At 46.7% G+C, this 19,715-nt stretch overlaps 2 protein-coding genes across 2 annotated transcripts; one reads left to right on the top strand and one right to left on the bottom strand.

The window, feature by feature from the left end:
• Window positions 1–9,827: 9,827 nt before the first annotated feature.
• CSUI_007720 (uncharacterized protein) lies at window positions 9,828–10,590 on the bottom strand. Its single transcript, XM_068067864.1, has one exon. It carries the CDS (start codon window positions 10,221–10,223, stop codon window positions 10,053–10,055), a length of 171 nt encoding a protein of 56 aa, XP_067920161.1. The 5' UTR covers window positions 10,224–10,590; the 3' UTR covers window positions 9,828–10,052.
• A 196-nt stretch (window positions 10,591–10,786) lies between these two features.
• CSUI_007719 (50s ribosomal protein) lies at window positions 10,787–18,696 on the top strand (the record flags this gene model as incomplete). The annotated part of the gene is made up of 6 exons (XM_068067863.1): window positions 10,787–12,405; window positions 13,679–14,575; window positions 15,409–15,460; window positions 16,121–16,190; window positions 17,462–17,501; window positions 18,628–18,696. Exons 1-6 carry the CDS (start codon window positions 11,602–11,604, stop codon window positions 18,694–18,696), a joined length of 1,932 nt encoding a protein of 643 aa, XP_067920160.1. The 5' UTR covers window positions 10,787–11,601.
• Window positions 18,697–19,715: the final 1,019 nt, after the last annotated feature.

The raw sequence follows: 19,715 nt of genomic DNA, 5'->3' as shown, positions 1-19,715 counted from the left end.
TTCGTGTTGTATAGTGGATTCATCGGTGTACCACGGCTTCTCCAGGGTAGTGACAGAAATAGATGGACTGTGTGATGCCAGACTGAAGGAGAGATTCTTTCGCTTTCTGCTCGCTGCCGTATGAGGGGAACCAGTCAGGGCTTCGTGTGCGGCTTCAAAACAAGGTACTTGGCAGTATCTCTGACGCGTGTTGACGATGCACCCTCCTCGCGTCTACGTGTCACTTCCCGCGGGGTGTTCGGACTGTTACCGAGCTACCACCCGAGGCATTCGCACAGTTCGGCAGGCTGTGACTTTCAGTCGCTGCAAGCAGCCGAGCAGAAGTAATCTTCTGTGGTTGGACAGCTCTGGACACACCATTTTCCGAGGAGCACTTGATCGATCGTTGAGGCTGCAAAAGACACAAACGATATGCAGAAGTTTGTCTACGCCAACGCTCGGCGGGTTTGTCAGTTGTTTGTGCCAGCCTGAGAGGCGTTTATGTTGAAGAAATCTTAGGTGACAGGAGATGCTGGACGTTCCTGGCTCGTTCAAGCACAGTGACTCGTGCGAAGATCTTTTCTTACCTGTGGACGCGGATCCATCGACAGTAAAGCCTGCGCAGGCCTCCTGAGTGCCTGACAGTGGCTGAGCGCAGCAAAAGGGAGAAGCCAAAGTGTCCAACGGTCGTGATTGCCATAATGCAGACCTCCTTCAGCTGCACTAGGCAAGAGGCATCTGTATCTATTGTTGTCGCCTGCTTTGAACCCTGACAAGTCAGGACTGTGACCTGTCTCTCGTGCTTAGTCATTTTCTCTTTTGCTGCACTTCGATGTATACAACGCTAGAACAACCGTACCCACGTCAATCCTCAATGACAGAAGTCTCGTACATGAATTAAGTCAAGCTCTAGGCACCTGGCAGTCACAGTGACGTCAGGATGTAAAGAGTGGGAGTGACACGTACAGCGATCGAAACTGTAGGAGGCACCGGCGCCTGGTACGGCGGGAAGACCTCTATCTCGAAGTTCAAGGTAACGGGAGGAGGCAACCCCTCGTACATCAACGAGGCTGTCACTGTGTAATGTGTTCCTTCCAGCAATGTTTGCTTCGGGATTGTAGCCGTGAGATTGTCCTGCGAGATTTGCAGAATATCTGTCGATGGCCTGTCATCGAACTGGTTGGAGACATCCCAAGTAAAGAGAACGTCGTTGGCCTCGGCGCAGTAGTCCGCGTCGACAGAGATGACGACCTCATCAGTAGCGTTAGTTGCAAAGACAAGAGGCCCAGATGGAGATAACAATGGAGGGTCAGGGCGGTTCTGAATCTTTATTGTCCTCGAACCTACACAGCGGCAGAAGAAGACAGCGGTACCTATGTTCAACAAAATCTTACGCGAGACAAACAGTCTGGCGCGTCCGACTGCCTCAAGCTTCTGGTCGAGCCGGCTAAAAAAAGGGAAGTGCTTGCAGTCCTTGTGGACTGTAATTCTCTGCTAACGGAAGCCACATGGACTTGCCCGGTGACACGGCCAGGATCAAAAAACTAAAGAGCCGTACCAGAACCACTCTGCATCTCGCTGTTGAAAACCAGCAGCTGAAGGGTGTGGGTGAACACGTCATCGTCAGGATGTGCCTTGCGGTTTGCTTTGGACATCTCATATATCATGGACGCTGACACAGCAATATTTGGCTGTTTTTGCGCGTAAAGGTAGTCGTTGTAGAAATCGGGGCAGTTCCCTCTCACGCACAACCTGAAAACACACAAAAAATGAGAGAGACGACAGAATTTGTGCAGATTCGGAACGAAGTTCGCTGGGTCTCGATCAATACTGATCTGAAGGTGGGGAACGGCCGTGCCGCCGGCTCCCCATTGGCAGCGACGGAAAACCAACCTTGCGAGGACTCCTCTTACCAGCTCAGTTCAACCGATTCGTCGTTTGGCAGACCCGCTGTGTGCATATCATACAGTCCATGAGTCTACAATGTAAGAAGAAAGCTACTCTCGGTCTGCCGAAGAGACCATCCCTTGGCTTCTGTTAGACACTTCTGTCTCGGAGGATCTCTGTGGCTCTCTGAACTCCTGATAGGTAGTCCCCCTCTGAAGCGCTTAGGATCGCGCTGACGATGCCGCACTTACAGGAAACATCTGCATCGATCGATAGGCCCTCGCATACCGAAAGCACGGCTGGTGGTCGCTGAGAACAGGTAGTAGAAGGGCAGAAGTGTTGCGACGAGAAGCACATGGGGCATATTCATTTTATTTGCTTCCGGATGGTGACGGACTTCCGCCTTCGTGGAGGCCATTCCCTTCAGAATGGCCACCTTCCTTGAAGTACTTTATTTTCATTCTGGGGCTAAGCTGACACCCTCATGAGGATGCCACGGAGTAACCCCGGAGCCTGATCTTCTCGCACAGTTCACCTAACTGGAATGTTGTCGCCACTGACGGGGGAGAATCCACTTCTTCCACTTGAACGTGGGAGCGCACATTTTCTCCGGTCGTGCCGTAGAGCCCGCGTGGCTGAGTGCTTCCTGTCGGAACTTTTCTTCAGTGCATCTATACAACTTAGCCCGAAGGTAGGCTACCGTATTCTGAACTCACCGATAGAGAAACGGAAGGCGCTGTGGCGCCGTCAGCCCTGACTGACACGGTAAAAGTGACGGAGGTCTTGGTTTCGTTTTCGAACCCCTCGTAGTGAGCCTCCGCGGTGAAAGTGTAATCAAGGCCTCGCGCCAGGACGTTCGGTTTTGTTGTGATAGCACTGGGAGAAAGAGGATCGATGTCTACCATATTGGAGAAATCCACTGGCTGGTTGGGCTCGACTGTCCACTTAAGAAGAATTTGTCGCGGGTCTCTTTCGGTCAAGTATGGGCACGGATCTACCGAGACAGCCAGACGCGCAGTCTCTGATCGGCTAATCTCGACTCTCTGGGAAGAAGCCGGAGCAACTGGGACGCGTTCAAGGACTTTGCTGACATTTATTGTAGCCGTGCCTGTCGGAGTCGCACCCAGGGAAACTGCCTTTAACTCTAGTTTTCGGCGGAACCCCAAAGTCAGTACGTATGTTTCTTTTCGTGTGTGCATTTCTCTGTCGTCTTGGCGACCTGGACGGCCCAAGGTCGAGTGCGTTGACTTTAAGGGCACCCGTCTTGTGGCTGAAGAGAGAAGCAATGCTCTTACCGGAAGTGGTGCGGAAGTCCGTGTCTTCTATAGTAACTTGAACAGAAAGGGCCAAACTTGGAGTTGAAGATGGGAGCCTCTCCGTCATGTCAAAGACAGTGTCACTTGGAAAAACTACTAATAATTTTCCTTTTGAGTTTTTGAGGACTTCTACAACGCCTGCCGGGCAGTCAATGTTCAGGCAAGACCTGATGGCATACACCGCGATCGAACACGGCAACCTCACTTGCCCAATATCAAGCGTAGTCTCGCCTTTGTGAGGCTAGCCGTTTACTCGGTGACTGGGTGTGGATAACGAAGCTGAGCCCCTGCTAAGGATCGCTTTCGGTACCAGTCAGGTGTAGTTAAGGATCTGGTGCTAGGCGATGCCTCCGGTCGAGCGTGGGGGGGCACAGGTCCGCGAACCTGCAGACACCCCTTTCGACGGTAAGAACACAGGCGCACATCAGAAGGCCCCACTGGCGGCTGGAGGCTTCAAACTCCCAACTTCTCCCCGGCTTGCAAGACAGCCTTACCAGGAAGACCTGAGCCCCGGTTCAAATGCGGTAGCTGCAAGCGACAACGCAAAAAAAAGCCAGTGCCTTGAACGCGGCTGACTTTGCAAGCCGTTTGCTATCTCCTGCCTGTTTTGAAACAGAGACGAACCGGGCTTCAAGACGAGAGCTCACAGGCTCGCGGTGTTTCGAGATTCCATCTTCTCTCCCGGCCCGGCCTCTTTATTGTGCTGCTGTCATATATGCACTCCAGAAGGGCGGGCTTCTTTGCTTCTATCTATACTGCGGAACGAGTACAGTGCATGGTCGCAAGAAGAAAGAAACCGGTTCTATGCGCTGCTTTCCCAACTGTCGCATGCAACAACAGGTATCTACGTCGCCCGTCATCCCTTTTGACAGGAAGACGGCGGTTGGTACAAGCTGGTAACCTTTTGAACGGATTGCCCGTACTGGCTTACAGATCGACTTGGATGCATCCAAAACGATTGCCGCGCAGTTTCTTGCTTCCCTTGGGTACTGTAGCCACAAAGCGGTGACAATGCCCGTAGTTTTTCAAGGTAAGATTGAAGCTGTCTCGAGAGCCATCGTGAACGCAAAACCACTCCCGTCTCGGCTGGCGCGATTCAGATAGACATGTAGAAAACAGCGCCAGGTCTTCGTCCGCGAACACCTTAATGCTAGACGGAAACCCTTGTCAACGCACCTCGAAGTGCAGTTCTGGATTGGTTCCTGGGACTTCATCGACCGAAAGCTCTATATGGACTCCCGGACCGGTTACTGAATAATCGTCGTTGTATGTTGCTGTCGGATTCATTCTGAAAATCGCGCCGGGAATCACCTTGTACTTGTGGAAGACCAGGACACTTGAGCTTTCGTAATGTGTGTAACATCTATAGTCTCGAGGATCTCCCTGAGGCTTTACCAGCCACCAAGTTGAGGTTTTCACAGCTCCTGACTGTGTGTTATAGAAGAAGTATGCCTCGCAGTAGGCTTGGTGTATGACCACTCTGTGGTCTTCTCTATGGGACATGCGGTCCTTCTCTGGCGTCAGAGCGCTAACTTGGATAGGTTTCAGATGCACTTCTTGCCGTATGGTGTGGGTTGCTGCATCCGCAAACCATCACACCGCGTCACACGATCGGGGAGGGGCTCACACCCCGGAGGAGAATTATCTTCGGCAGCCGGACCAAAGAGCCCGTTTTAGTCCTCTATGAAACTGCCAGACCGTCTACATGCTGCACAGTGGAGCCTCCACACCCTCATACGGTCAATAACCGAACACAAGGCAGGGCGAGGGAGTTTCTAGCTTTCACTGAAGGTGAAGCTACTCTAGTGCTACATCGCGCAAGGCTGCCCATACCATTGTCTGTTTGCCTTCTTCGTCACAAGCAGACTGAAGTTCACGTCTCTTCGCAGCTTCAGACCCCGGCCTTCGTTTCACGTACCGGTTGATGATAAACCAGTACTGTCTGTGATTGTCAAGGTGTACTGTACATTGAAGTGACTCAACGGATAATTGTCCCAAAGTTTAACCCTGGAAAGTCCATGTGAAATGACTTTGGTGATCGGCACCAGTAGGCTGTTCTTAGCGTTTCTCAGCACGTTGTTTAACGCGTTGGTGCATCCCTCCCTGCAAGCCCTGCGCACCCGTTTAAAACAGGAGACCAAGAGTCAAATCTCATGGGGCATCTGTGTGCCTGCCGCCTGAAAGACTGACCGAGTGCCTAAGCAAGGAGCATAGAAAGCAAAAAGTCGTGTGCTCGCGGTGTAAGACAACGTGCAGGATGCTTCTTTACATCAAGAACGCGGCAACTAGCAAGCCAGAGCAGCATGTTCTCTCCGTACCATGTCGCACTTAAAGTCCCAACACCTGAGTGAGAAAAAAGACCAGACATGGAAGACAGGAAGTGCCGACAGCCCCTCTTCAGACGGGCCTACAACTTCAGCGTTCCAGTGCGTAGATGCGAATGTGTCGGATCTACAACTGCAGGAAGCATCTGACTATCTCAACCGCGACCCACTTTGAAACGAATAAGAACAACTGCCTGGGAGTGGTGACCTCACCGTATGATTGGGTACCGTCCAAATCATAACCGGTGCAAGCGTCTACGGACGTAGGAGCCTATGACAAGCAAAGCCCAGTCACAGTGTTGAATTGACTTCGCGGGTCAAAGCGGTCGGAGGTTAGGATACCTTTGGTGTTGTCCAGTACCAGCTCGGACATGGAGCATATGCCTTTCGGAACGAGATGAAACACGGTCTCCTGCGTCTCACGGCACTCAGTAAGACCGCGAACAAACGGGAGCCGGCCAGATTTCCTGCATGACTCGTTACCCGCTCGCAAGTGCTGTTTTCTGGAACTGCCGAGTCAGGCTCCGGAACCAGAGTGTTTCGCGATGGAAAACATAGCTCGACTTCGGGAGAAAAAAGATACCTCGATAATAGCTTGGGGCCCTGAACGCGGAAGGACTTTGAGATATGTGAATCCGGACGAGGGGTTCGCCATTGGATAATCCACTCTGGCATGAAGGTGGGCCCTCTGGTCGTCTGCCGGAAGTCCTGATATACTCAGCACTTCAAGGGCCCTACCGCCGGCTGGGTGCAACAATTTACTATGGACGGGAGGGCCTCGCTTATGTCTGTTTTGTAAGCTGAAGGATTCCTTTTCTTGGAGCACAGACCTAGGACAGCGATAGACGTGGACAGGACTTCGGATGGCTTCTGCGGTGGAAGGGTGCCCATATGAAACTACGCTCTCCGACCTCGTTGGCGTTAGACCAGGGGGAAGGGCAGCTCCGGGCGAAGCCATTTCTGTCAACAGCAGAAACAGTCACGAGTGGGAGATGCCTACGCGGATCCGTCGCCAACGCGCAACAGAAACTACAATCTGTAGTCATGCAGAAGTTCTTGTCGTACTCCCAGTGCGACTCTGCTTGCCGAAGTACAGTTAAGGTCTCGTTCGGCAAATGTCTAGTGGTGGGCGACACACGGTACTGGGAGTGTTGTTCGCCTAGCAGAAGTCAGACGAAAAGAAACCTGGGTTCTATGCAGTGGGAATCCGTCTGACGCATGCCGACACTTTGGTTACACAGGAGCGACATCCGTTGTGCAACTCCCAAGGTGTTGCTTTCTTAATCAGGCTCCCCACCCTCTCCGAAGCAGGCAGAAGATGTGACCAAAGACGTTAGACCATAGTAAGGAAAGGGTGGTGTTTTGTCTGAAGCTCGCTACGCACTGAGCTCTCGCTCACCGTCAAAGTAAGGAGTCACGTCCGCACACTCCTTGGGTAGCACTGTACTCTCCTGAGAGCAGCAGGACAAGTTGCTTGTCTGGTAGCTCTTCGGAAGCAGGAGCCCGGCTACGCAGTGTTCTTTGCTGAGTCATGCCTGCTGGGCAAACTACGGAAACGAGCTGAAGCTAAATCTGCGTGCAGTGGAGATCGCAGGAGAGCATTAAAATGCCGCCCTGTTGGTCGGTACTTTGGGACACTGCAGTTGGTGACGCATCGGTGGCGCTCCGTGCGTCTGACTTGCAAGCGCCTCTTAGCTTCGTTTGACGCTTACTGAGACTGACGTCGCATCTTTGGGAAGAGACTGCAGCAGCCTACGACGCATGCCGACACGGAGATTGCTAACAGTCCGCTGCCTCCACCGCGGACTCGAAAATTTGCCGGCTGGCGGGGCGCTGTGTGTTGTTTGACTTTTGTTGCCGGGCGCCTGATCCTGCAGTTCGGAAATGAGTTCTGCAGAAGGCACCGCTGTATCGACCGCTGCTGCCTCCGACAGGACCATTGGAACCGCGCTTTGTGTTGCGCAGGGGACAGCAGCATTCTGCCAATGAGTGAAGGAATCCCGGTACATGTAGGTAACCGACAACTGCAACGCTACGGCAAGGATGATGCGACACAGGAGTTGCCCATGGCGCCCGATTGACCGAGCGCGGAGTCGTTTCTCCGTGGTCGGAGAGGTGGTGCACTCTCGAGGCACCTGCCATCCTTGGCAAGGTGGCATACACTGCCGCCGAGACAATCTAACCCCGACATCGCGAAAGCGTGGCTTCTTGCGTGAGATCATGTCTGCTCACGGCCAGCCTTCCCTTCGACTTCCCGCTCCTCCTTTAGGGGTAGGTACCTCACAGACAGACCGGGGAGCCACTTTCAGCTTAGCAACATCAAGGAAGCACAGGAGGATGCACGGTAGCGGCGCTATCACTCGGCATTGGGAATGCTTCGATTCAGAGGGAAAGGAGCATGCACAGAACTGACGAAAGTCAGTTAACTTAGTGGGGCCGGGCGTGATGGACAACACCTCATTCGCAATGCGGTACGTGGCAAAACCTAGCAGTGCACCTAGAGTGGCGACGGAAAGATATACGCCGCAACTGGTCGGTAGGGTCTCCAGGACTTCCAACTATGAGGGAAGTTCAGTTAACAGCGGATTCCAAGCTTTTTTGTTTTTCTTGCTAGTGGATCCCCGTTCTTCAAAAACGACGCGGCTGTTCTCGCCGATAGCACTAGTACCCGCGGAGCTGCCGCAGCCCCGTTCCACTTTACGCTTACGCATACCGCAGTGTGAATCTTACTCTCCATCAGACAGTCTTGCCCTTAGCGGGGTAGCACGTGATACAAAGTGTGCTTCAGATTGTGCAGTTCGAAATAAGCCGATAAAAAACTTTCGCTTTTGGAGAGCTCTCAAGGAACTCCGGCATTTCGCCGTGGAGGCCGGCACTGTTTTGCTTGTTGCCCAGGGAGCCCCTCGCAGCGCCGCGTTGTTTGGCCACCGGTAGCGACCGAACTCCGCTCTTCTATTGGGAGAACGACCTCCATACTGAGTGCGCCTTAGGCACAACACCTCGGGATGGAAACAGAGCTCTGTTCTTGGAGGTACTGCGCGCAGTGCCCCCTGGCTTCAGATCAGAACCGGCCCTGTGTAACCTCTCATCTCTGGAAGCGACCAGGGCACACTTTGCGGGTCATAGGCTGCAGACAACGTACTCCTTCTCAGAGTCGTACAATACTGACACCCGGCAGCTGGTGCCGTTTGCGTTCCTGACTGTGCGGAGCATATCTGCTGCCGGCAGGAATCGATGAGGTTGCTCGTGAAGCCGTTCTCGGTGTCTTCTGTGTTTTGGCAAGCAGGCGGCTTGTTGCGCGTGTTCACGGCGATAAGTGGATCTGATCTGACACTTTGAGCTCACAGCAGGAGCAATCTCGGTATTTTACCATGCATTCGAGGCTGCCTGACAGCAGGGTCGTACACTTCGAAGCTGAAGAAGCAGCTGAAAGGAATTCCGCAGACCCCGAGCAGCAAGAGCCGCGAATGTGTCCTATGCCGCTTGCGCCAACGTGCTTACTCCTGGAAACTCACTCCACGACACAGAATCGCCCCGCTTCTCCCTCCTGGTCGTTCACTCGACAGAAGTGGGTGTTCTCGCGCTCTTCCGCATGTGTCCTTGCCGCTTCACAGCGGGGCTGTCCATTGTCACGGCACGTGAACTATCTACTACCGGTAAACGTCCGTTTCCTTCCCAGTGGCCCCGAGTATCTTCATGGCTGTCCTCTCTTCAAGAGGCACAACAAATGGGCGGCATTGATCCGCGAGTGCCGACAGTGAAGTCTACCGTAATGTCTTACAGAAGGGCAGATTCAACATCTCGGCTTTCGAGGCAGATGTTGCAGCTCTCTCTCCTAAATAGAGGGGTCTGAACCTACGTGTCTTCTCTGCCGCCTTGGTAGAATCATCTGACGTGGGCATCAGTCGAAAGAGGTCGCTCCACCCGTGTCAGTGTGAAATTTGTCGCCAAAGGCTGGGTAAACTATAAGTAAAGAAAGCTTTTACGAAACAGACACATCAGAACTCCCTTTCCTTTGTTGCAACCACACAAGCTCTCTTTCTTTTGCGAAGGTGATCCGCCAGCCCAAATCGGCCCAAGTTATTCACTCATCTAGCTATTACTGTAGAAACTTACTAAGCAACCAGTTGCCTGCTAGAAAGTGAATGAAGGACAAAAGAATACAGCCGCTTGTAGCCGACTGCTTTTACGTGCGTGAGAGCGTCGCCCCTTGCTTACAACGTGACGATTGTTCGAAGTTAACTAACGCCTCCCATGTGTTTCTTTCTCATACTCCTTCCAAAGAACCAACAAGATCTGACACGATCCAAAAAACCGACAACTCCGACTGCAGCCTGGTAGATGGTAGGTAGATGGAGAAACCTGCTTCCAGAACAGCGTGAGGGAAATCATGGAAGTGTCTGTGCGCGGCCAGGCGAGACGACGGAACAGCCTGAGTGTGTCTACTGTACGAACTACGGCCGAGGGAAGGGAGACTGTATGTAGCAGCACGGGAACTGCCTTTTCGTGAGAGGGCCGGATCTCTACAGAGAAATAGTAATCACCATCAAAGCGGAAGGAGAAGGAGGATGAAGAATCTTCGGACGACAGACAGACAACACAGAGAAGTAAACAAGAGGTTTCTATTCACAATACAGTGGAACTCTTCTTTTCTGCAACAGCTCTGAAAGGGAGAAAAAAGAGAGTCGTACGTAACTCTTCCTTCCCCAATCGTCATGTACAGGTACGGAAAGATGAGAAGAGAGGAAGATAAAAGGCTAAGAAATAAACGGTTCACAGAAAGGGAGAGAGAGCAGGCTGAGAAGAGTTGCTAGCACGAAGATGCTCTTTTTCCTTCGTTTTTCTCCAATGTCTCTCGCTTACACTCCCACCTCTTTCATTCTTTCCGTACTCTGAATCGTAAGGAAAAAGCTTACCACCCTTTTAGTGAAAAGAAGATTCTACTCTTCTTATGAGGTGGACTTGTAACCTCAGTGAAGGAAACAAGAGCACGACTTCTTTGTGAGAAGACGTCGAATGACCAGAGCTGAGAAGGCCGGAGAGGCGAGCCTCTTTTAGCCCGTTTCGCAATTCTCTAGAGGGAGAGGCCGGCAAATAATAGACGGCGAGAGAGGACGACCGTACAGCGCTGGAAGGGCTCTTACGCGAGACCATGGCGGCAAGGTTGGGATCTCTTCTGTCGGTGTTGCATGCGCATGCACACCAGCTAAATATTATTTACGTGCATGCGGTCAGCACGATGACCCAACCCAATGGATGATTCAATTTCTCTTCTTTCCTTTCTCTTAGAACTAGCAAACGAAGACCTCCCTATCTGTCGATCCTTGTTCTTTTCATTTTTTCTATCCATCTTCTGTCTCTTGTCATCTCCTTAAAGCACTGGTAGATTTCGATCTTTCCTTCTCTGATACGCTTAAGAAAAAAAAAGAAGCTGCTTTCATACATCCTCAGTTTTCTTTTCTCCCTCTTCTTCAATCTCTCTTATTTCTCACCTCTGTTCCCCGTCTAGTCTCTCTCTTCTTTTCCTCCATTGTCTCCTTTCTTCTTTTCGTCCTTTGTCTCCTTCCTCTCTTTACTTCCTTGTGCTTATCCGAGAGAGAGCAACGAAGAAAAAGAGACGGAAAATTCTAGCTCTTTCTTTCCTACACATCTAACTTACATCCCAGACGCGATTGATCCATTTGATCTAGTATCGATTCTCGTTATCAAGAAGGATCGATGGATGGCCGTCTCGATCATGTCGATGGTCATCTTACGTCGATTCTGGGAGGTGATATATGTGTGTAGATTGCACTTTCCGATTCGCTACTGATCATTTTCATCTTCTTCATTTTCCTTTCTCTTCCTTTTCCTCTGTCTCGTCAAGACCATTCGTATTAAGGACATATCAATCACTATCCAACTCTTCAGCCTCTTCTAAAGAGAAAAGAAGAAGAAACAAAACATTTATGGAACGTCATTCTTCTCTTTTTGCTTCTCAAAAGATCCGTCTCTCCTATAGAAGCATGCACTTCCAGATGAGAAGGATGGATCTGAAGAGAGTGAGAATTTGACCTGTCTCACGTAAAACTTCCTTTCGCCAGTGTTGGATCAGAATGAAGAATTGCATATCTTCTTGGTCTAAAGATTCTACACGATGTCTTTTCTACTCATTCTTATCAAAAGGAAGAAGAAAGCGAAGAGGAAAAGAAGTCGTCTCGCCATCTTCTGAGAAAGTCTCTCCCTCTTCCTTTCTTTCTCTTCTTCCTACACGTCACTGTATCAATACTCGATCTCTTTCATGCTCTTCTTCCTCTTCTTTCTCTCCATCTTCTCTCTCTTCTTCTTGTGCTTCTTATTCTCTCTCCGATGACACGATCAAGTCTTTCAAATCGGCGAGGCGAGATCTCTCGATATGTAGAGACAAGGACAGAATGTCCTTGTCGTTCAATTCTTCTTCTTCTTCTTCACTAAAACTGCCTATACTCTTACCTCCAGACCAGGGCCCGCAGCAGGAGAATCTCGAAACGGTAGAAGACGGAGAAGAGAAAAGCATCTCTCAACGCCTCAATTCTTCCTTTCCACGATATTCTTCTTCTTTCTTTTCTCCTTCTTATTCGTCTTTGTTTGTCTCTCCTCCGTTCAATTTTCCACCTTCCTTCTATTCTTCTTCTTCTCAGAGAAATACTTCTTTTCATTGCTTTACCTCCTCTGTTTCTCTTCCGGCGAGCTCCCTAATCAAACCTCGTCATCGATGCTTTTCTTCTCTCCCTTCTTCTTCTCTCTCGGCTTTGTCTTTAACTTCTTCTTCGTTCTTTTCTCCCTCTTCTTCTTCTCCTCCGTTCTGTCTATACAGTCGAGGTAGTAATTGCCGAAATCTCACAATCTTTCCGCAGAGGCGCGTCATCGGTCATCGAATCGTAAGGATAGAAAAGAAAGAAATCTACTTTCTCTTCTTCTCAGTCGTCATACTATAGTCTACTTGTCTGAATCACTCAGGTGTATATACACCACGAAGCATCCTCCAGTACATGGAAATCTGACGGACAAAAAGTGCAAGACAACGCATAATTCTTCTTTTCCTCCTTTGTCTTGCTCTCTTTCTCTCCTTCCTTCTCTTTTCAGCAGGAGGAAGAGATCTCTTTTTCTTTCGTGGAATCTCTCGATAGCCGCTTTCCACGTGACTAATACAAAAGCTCTATCAATATCTTGGCTTATTCTTCTTCTCCCTCTTCTTCTACGCCCACCTAGTCTACACCTCTTACCCGCGTCATCATGAAATCTCACTATCTATCTCCATTTGATCTATCTATTTATCTATCTTAAATCTATCTTCCTACCTTTTTCTCTTCTATGTATCTCTCTTTAGTCTATCTATTTATCTTTCTACCTCTCTAGCTCTCTTTAGTCGATCTTCAGTCTCTCTGTCTCTCCCTCTGTTAACTCGTGTATATCTTTATTCATCTATCTAGAACTCTTTAAGACGGAGAAGAAAAGTCTATAGAGTAGAAATCCTCTCGATCCTTAGCATTTCTTCTTCTTCTCGAGTCTGGACTCACCCCCAGTCATCCTTCTATCTCTACTTCTTCTTCTTCTCACTTCGATCGACGTTCCTTCACACATACCCAAAACACACGACAGACAACATTACAGGCCCCCAGTCTATCTTTCTCTCTATATATAGACATATATATGCATATGGATATACATACATATATATATATATATATATATGTGATGGGTATATGTATGGAGGGCAGGGTGTGTCGATCTTTGCTTTGTAGAGAGTAGAGACTCGATAAGCTTTTTTCCTCGATGGACTTCTTTCGAAATCTTATACTTTCTTTTACGTTGTTTCTTTTATATTGGAGATGGCTACGTAACTACAGAAGGGAGAGAGAAGATCTCCTTTCCTCTTCTCGTCTCTTTTCTTTCTTGTAGGAATCTTCTTCAACTCTCTTCTTCTCCCTGTCGTTCTATGCTTTCTTCGTCGCTTTCAGAAAGCGTCTGGAATTTCTTTCTTTCTCTCTTTTCTCTCTCTCTCTCTTTCTATCTAGGTATTTAGTCATGTATCTCTCTATTCATATCCGTCTCTACCTCTTTCTGTCTCTCTATCTGCCTCACTTCCTACATCTCTCTCTATCTCTCACTCTATCTCTGTCTTTCTTTCTTTTCTTGTTTCTCTTTCTTCAGGAAATCTTCCGAGGTAAGCACCGGCGACGTCGCATGCTCCCACCGAGAATTCCTCTTCACCCTTTAGCCTCTTCTTCTTCATCTTCTTCTTCTTCTTTTTCATCTTTCGGCGACGCATCCTCGAGTAAAGATATGAATTTGTTTACGACGTATCGAGATCTCCAGCTGAAGTGGAGACGAACCTGCCGACAGAGAAAGAAGAAATTCAACATAGCAAGGAAGTGGCGCATGCCTAAGAATCTTCGCCCTTTACCCTCCCCTGCTTGGTCGTTCGTTTACCATCCTAGCCCTAAGGATGTGTATCAGAAGATTAAGAGACAGAAGCAAAGAGAGAAAGATCGAGATCTCAAAAAGTATGAAGATGCAGAAGACCATAGAGGACCTTCAAGAGAGAAGAAGGACACGAAAAAGAAGATAGATGAGAAGTCTACAGAGGGACGAGAAAAAGGAGAAGAAAAGGGAGAGAGGAGAGAGGGAGATAGTGACGAAGTCTGTGTGCTGAAGAAGGATATGTGTCCTGGACCCATGGAGACAAGGAGCGAGAAAGGAAGAAAGACCGGGAGATGGAAGAAGAGAACCGAAGAAGATATGGATCATGGGGATGATAGCGGAGAAGAAGAAAAGAAGGACCACAAGAAGAAGAAGAAATGCTATGAAGATCGAGTCTCTTTGTATCTTCCGAGAACTATCGATTCCTGTCAAATCGATATGAGAGAAAGAGCAGAAGGAGGAGAAGAAGAAGAAGTTACCTCAGGACTTCTCTCTAGTGGGAGAGAACAAGATCTTTCTTCTTCTTCTTCTTATCCCTTTGCTCCTGCGCACTTTCGATTCCTTAAAGATACACCCCAGGAAGAGCTTTTCTGCGTTATGAAGAGTAATATCTCTACTCAGCATAAGGTAAGGTTAAAAGAAAGAGTGAGAAAGATAGATAGAAGTTGACAGCGTTGAGAAGGAAGAATAGAAGAAACGTTTCTCCTTTTCGTTCTTCTTCTTTTCTTTTCTTTCTCTCCTCTTCTTGTTTCTCTAAGGGCTGGATGTGAATGAGTGAGAAGAAAAGAAGAAGAGAGAAAGAAAGAAAAAGAGAGAGGAGGTGACGGCCTTGTGCATGCAAGGCAGATGAACTCTTCCTCTCTTTTTCCTTCTTTCTTTCTGGCAGTGATAGAGTTAGAAAAGATTCATTGCTAGGGCACATAGGTACAGGGATAGATAGATAGATTAAAGATAGATAGATAGATAGATTAAAGATAGATAGATATAGATAGATAGATAGACCAAAGGCCGATAGACAGGTAGCTATGCATGTGGTTCTTCTTCCCTCGCTCTGTATATACAAAGAGTATATGTCTATATGCAGGTATTCCTCTATGTTTGTACCTGTATATACACTGTCGTTCTCTCTCTTCATTTTGAAGTTTCTCTCTGTCCTTCTTAAAGAAACAAGAAGAAAAAGAGAAGAAGAAGACGAGAGAGGCGGAGAAGAGCGGTATGAATACAAGGTTCCCTATTGTGACTTCAATAAGGTTTACTATCTATCTTAGGAGAAATCTATGTCTTATTTATACATACTTGTGTATAGACAGAGTGAGAGAGATAGGCAGATAATAGATGCGTGTGTACATACACAGGGTTGTGTGAGTCTCAACAGGAAGCGGTAGATCTTCGTTTTGTATCATTGCATGCATAAGGAGGTTCTTCTCTGCATGTGGGTCGTTTGCTTATCTTTCTTTCAGGTGACTGCGGGAGATTTGATTCAGGCGGAGAAGCTCCACCGAAGACAAGCAGGTACAATCCTCTCTCTCTCTTTTTGTCCCTCTCTCTCTCTTTCTCTCTCATTCTCTTTCTTTCTCTTTTTCTTTTTCTCTCTTTCGTTCTCTCACTCTTATTTTCTCCTTCTCCTTCTCTCTCATTCGCTCTCTTTCTCTTTCTTTTCTCTCTCTCTTTCTCCTTCTTCTCTGTGGTTTATCTTCTGCAGCGAGTCTTCCTTTCGTATCTTCACCTACCTAGATATATATCACTTGCATGCACATGTATATGTATGCGATTTTCATACATGTGTATAGAGAGATGCATATGTGTGTATGCATATGTATATGCATGTATGAATATGTATGTATCTGTAGTATGAATATGTAGGAATATGTATGTGCGAATGTGCAGGTATGTATGATCTGTATGGATACAATGTGTGTGGATACATGTGTGTATGTATACGTATGCATGTCTATGTCTGTATGTACGTATGTGTATGATTGTTTGCCGATATATGTCGAGGTGTGTGAGTTGAGACATGCGAGAGAGTTCGCCCGTGAACTCGCCGAGAAGAGCGGTAAGGTAATTAACACAGGAACCCTCACGACTTTCTTTCTGTCTTCTTTCTTTCATTCTTTCATTCGCCTTGTCTTTTCTTCTTTTTTTCGATTTTGTGTCTTTTTCTTGTATAAGGCGATAAGGTGGTCTTTGGTACAGTTTTACTTGTTGGCTCAAGAGATTGGACTATCATAGGAAAACCTACGTAAGCTCTTCTCTCTTCTCTATCTGACTCTTCTCTTCTTCTCCTTCGTCTCTCTTCTCTTCTCTGTCCTTCTTCTTTTCTTCTTTCTTTTCATGGCACAAAAGCAGTCTTCTTCTTCTTCTCTCTTCCGATCTCGACAATAATAAGGTGGGCGTAGGAAGATAGAGCTGTACCTACATACACGGATAAATAGAGTTGGATTCGTTCCACCCTAGCATCTGTATCATATATATGCATATATATATATATATATGTGTAGATATATCTCGCTTTACAGAGGAGTAGAGAAGAAACAAGCAAGCTCGTCCCAAAGCTTTTACCTTTCTAGCACCCGCCTACATCGACTATCTATCTTCATCTATCTATCTCTCTATTTTTCTGTAGTCTATCCATCTATCTATCTATCTATTTATCTATCTATCTTCAATCTATCTGTCTATCTCTCTTTAGTCTATGTTTCTATCTGTCCTCCATCTATTGGTCTCCCATCTCCAACCTAATTCATTTTTCTTGAAGCTATCTATTTTCTATCCTATTCCTCTATCTTCTGTAGAGTAAAGAAAGAAGAAGAAGAAGCAAGTGGGTGAAGGGTGTGTAGTAAAGAAGAGGAAAGTGCTACGACCCCTCAGGAGCTTCTCACATCTGCCCTCTTTCTTCATAGTGAACTTTCTTCTTCAGGCACCACAGTCACACACCTCTTCTCTCTCTCTCTCTTCCATACATACACATACACATATATATATTAGATATATATATAGAGAGAGATATCATATATATTTGTATATATCATACCTACCTATCTATGTCTCTATCCATGTATATATGTATGTAGAGGTGCATGTGTCTTGTAGTGCATCTAGGCTGGCGAGATCTCCGCCGTGTGGACAGTCTCTTCTCTTGTTGAACTCTCTCCACTTAGGCAGAAGAAAGGTCTCCTAGAGAAAGACAGAGAAAGAAACAATGAATGAAAGATAAAGAGACGAAGGTGGGGAGAAGGGGAACTGAGAAGAAAGAGGATGTGAAAAGAGAAAGAGAGAAGTTTGTCGTTGTTTCTTCTTCTTCTCCTATGAGTTCGTGAAAGTCAAGAGGAGAAAGAGAGAAGAGAAAACTCTCCGTATTTAAGCCGATGAAGGAAAAGAAAAGATAGAAAGACACGACAACAGCGGAAACACATCACCTTCTAACATGATCATTTTCTTCTTTCTTTCTTTCTCTGTATTTCTTTTCTTTCTTCTCTTTTTCTTTTCTTCATGACTGATTGAAACATGTAGAGTTCCCTTTGCCAAGGTGGAGGCGACAATAGAAGAACAAGTGAGAAGGACACTCTCCAAGAAAAAGAAGCGAGGCAGTTGGATCGCTCGCTGTACATACACCCCCTGGATATGAGAATAGAAGAGAGAAAGTCTCCTACTTCTCCGGAGCATCTCCGCATCTCCTTCTCATCCTTATGTATACACACACACCTGCATCCATTCAAATAGATAGATTAAAGATAAATACCGATAGCTAGAGTAAAGATAGATAGATAGATAGATGAGCGCCATGCACGGACGTATGTGTTGAATGTATCTATATAAGTATATATATCTACGTGGAGTATAGAAGCGCGAAAAATGGAGAAGACAGTGTAAGAGGGTAATTCTGCTTGCTTATTCGAGCCTTCTTTTCTTTTTTATGGGAAAGATCCTATATCTATCCTTCTCATGGTCTTCGTCGTTCCTCCTTCGAAACAATCTATATATGTATCTTTATCTATCCTTCTATCCATCTATGTACCTACTTACAGATATAGTTATATCTATCTATATCCGTCTATCTTTGCATGTATCTATCTACATGTATGTATATGGGTAGGTGAGGCTATACATTCATGCATTTGGCCTTTGAGTTTGATCTTTGAAAAAGAACAAGACGTCCTTTCTCAGAAAGCCTTCACTAACCTCAGACATACAGAGACGCTGGAAATTGTCTTTTCTCTCTTCTTTATTCACACACGCACAAACACAAGCAGGTCTACATACATATACATACATACGTACATACATATACATACATACGTACATACATATACATACATACGTACATACATATACATACATACTCATACACACCTAGATATATATATATATATATGTATACGTATTTGCACATGTTCAGGCGTGCGTTTTTTTTTCTTAATGAATAGACCATCGTGTTTGGTCCTTGTCTCGACCTCTCTCAGTGATGACTCTATGTCTCTGTCTCTCCCCCTTCTCCTCTTCCTCGTTTTAGCTTCCTTCTCTTTTTCTTTTCTCTTCGTCATCCGTTCTCTTCTACCCTTTCGTTTCCATCGTAGCCTTCCTTTTCATGATCGTTTCTTTCTTTCTTTGTTTCTTTATCTCTCTATTTATTTATTTATTTATCCTTTTGCTTCTCTGGATGTGTTCCTATCTCTCAGACATTAGCAGGAGAGACCGTCAGCTTTTTCTATCGAAAATCTCGCCGTGTCTCGCGATTTCGCCGGTAAGAAGAAGAACAAGCCTTTTCACAGCTCTTCTTATTCTTATTCTTCTTTCTTTCTTTTCTTCTTCTTCTTTGTCTTCCTCTAGGAGTATCGTTCATTGCTTCTAGTAGAAGAGGATGGATATAGAGCCACGCTCACGATAATGTCTTGATCACGCGAAGCTTTTCGCTCCCTCTCTCTTTCCTTCTCTCTTTCTTTCTTGTACGATTCCACACATCTTCTCTCTTTTCTTCATTTCTATCTCTCCTTTGTTTCATTTGGTCGGTTTCTCTCTTTCTTTCGACTAAGACAAGCTTCTCGGCTTTTCGTTTTTCTTTTTCCTGTTGAGAACGAGAAGGGAGAGAAAAAGCGAGAAAGAGAATGTTGGTCTTCGGAATCTCTTGGAATCTCTTGTCCACTTTCTCTCTCCGGTGTATGTACACCCCAAGAAAGCCGCTATCCCTTTCGGGTGTGTCTGATATCATCTACATAACTATACAGTCCTTCGAAACAGAAAGTGAGAAAGAAAGAAAGAAAGAGAGTCAAAGATCTAGAGAAGGAGATGGCATTCCTTAATTTCTTACTTTCCTGATGAGTCAGCAAACGGCCTATACACCCCAGTTCACTCTAATACAACGCTCATACTCTATACCACATCTATCTATCTATCTACGTACCTATCTATGTATCTATCTAACTAGCTACCTATTTATTTATATATATATGTATGTATACGAATAGAAGTACGTGTATGTATATATAGAGACGCCTCTTGCATGTATATATGTATATGTATGTATATATCAGTGTATGCATGTATTAATTTATCGTTGTCCATATATATGTACAGAGGAATGCACCTAAGCCGCTTTGCTATATGTGGAAAAGTCCATCTCTATATGTGTGTATCTTTCATGTATCTACCTATATATGTATGTGTAGATATGCATACATGTATGTCTGAAGTACCTTGTTGCTTCTTTCTTTTCTTTTCTTTCTTTTTATGGGCTTTTCTCTTACAGAAGATCAAGAGAGAGGGAAGG

The sequence above is a fragment of the Cystoisospora suis genome (genome assembly GCF_002600585.1).
Source record: "Cystoisospora suis strain Wien I chromosome Unknown contig_4147, whole genome shotgun sequence".
Taxonomy (NCBI): domain Eukaryota; phylum Apicomplexa; class Conoidasida; order Eucoccidiorida; family Sarcocystidae; genus Cystoisospora; species Cystoisospora suis.
The sequence above is the reverse complement of the archived record's forward strand: the minus strand, read 5'-3'. Positions and strand labels throughout refer to the sequence as shown.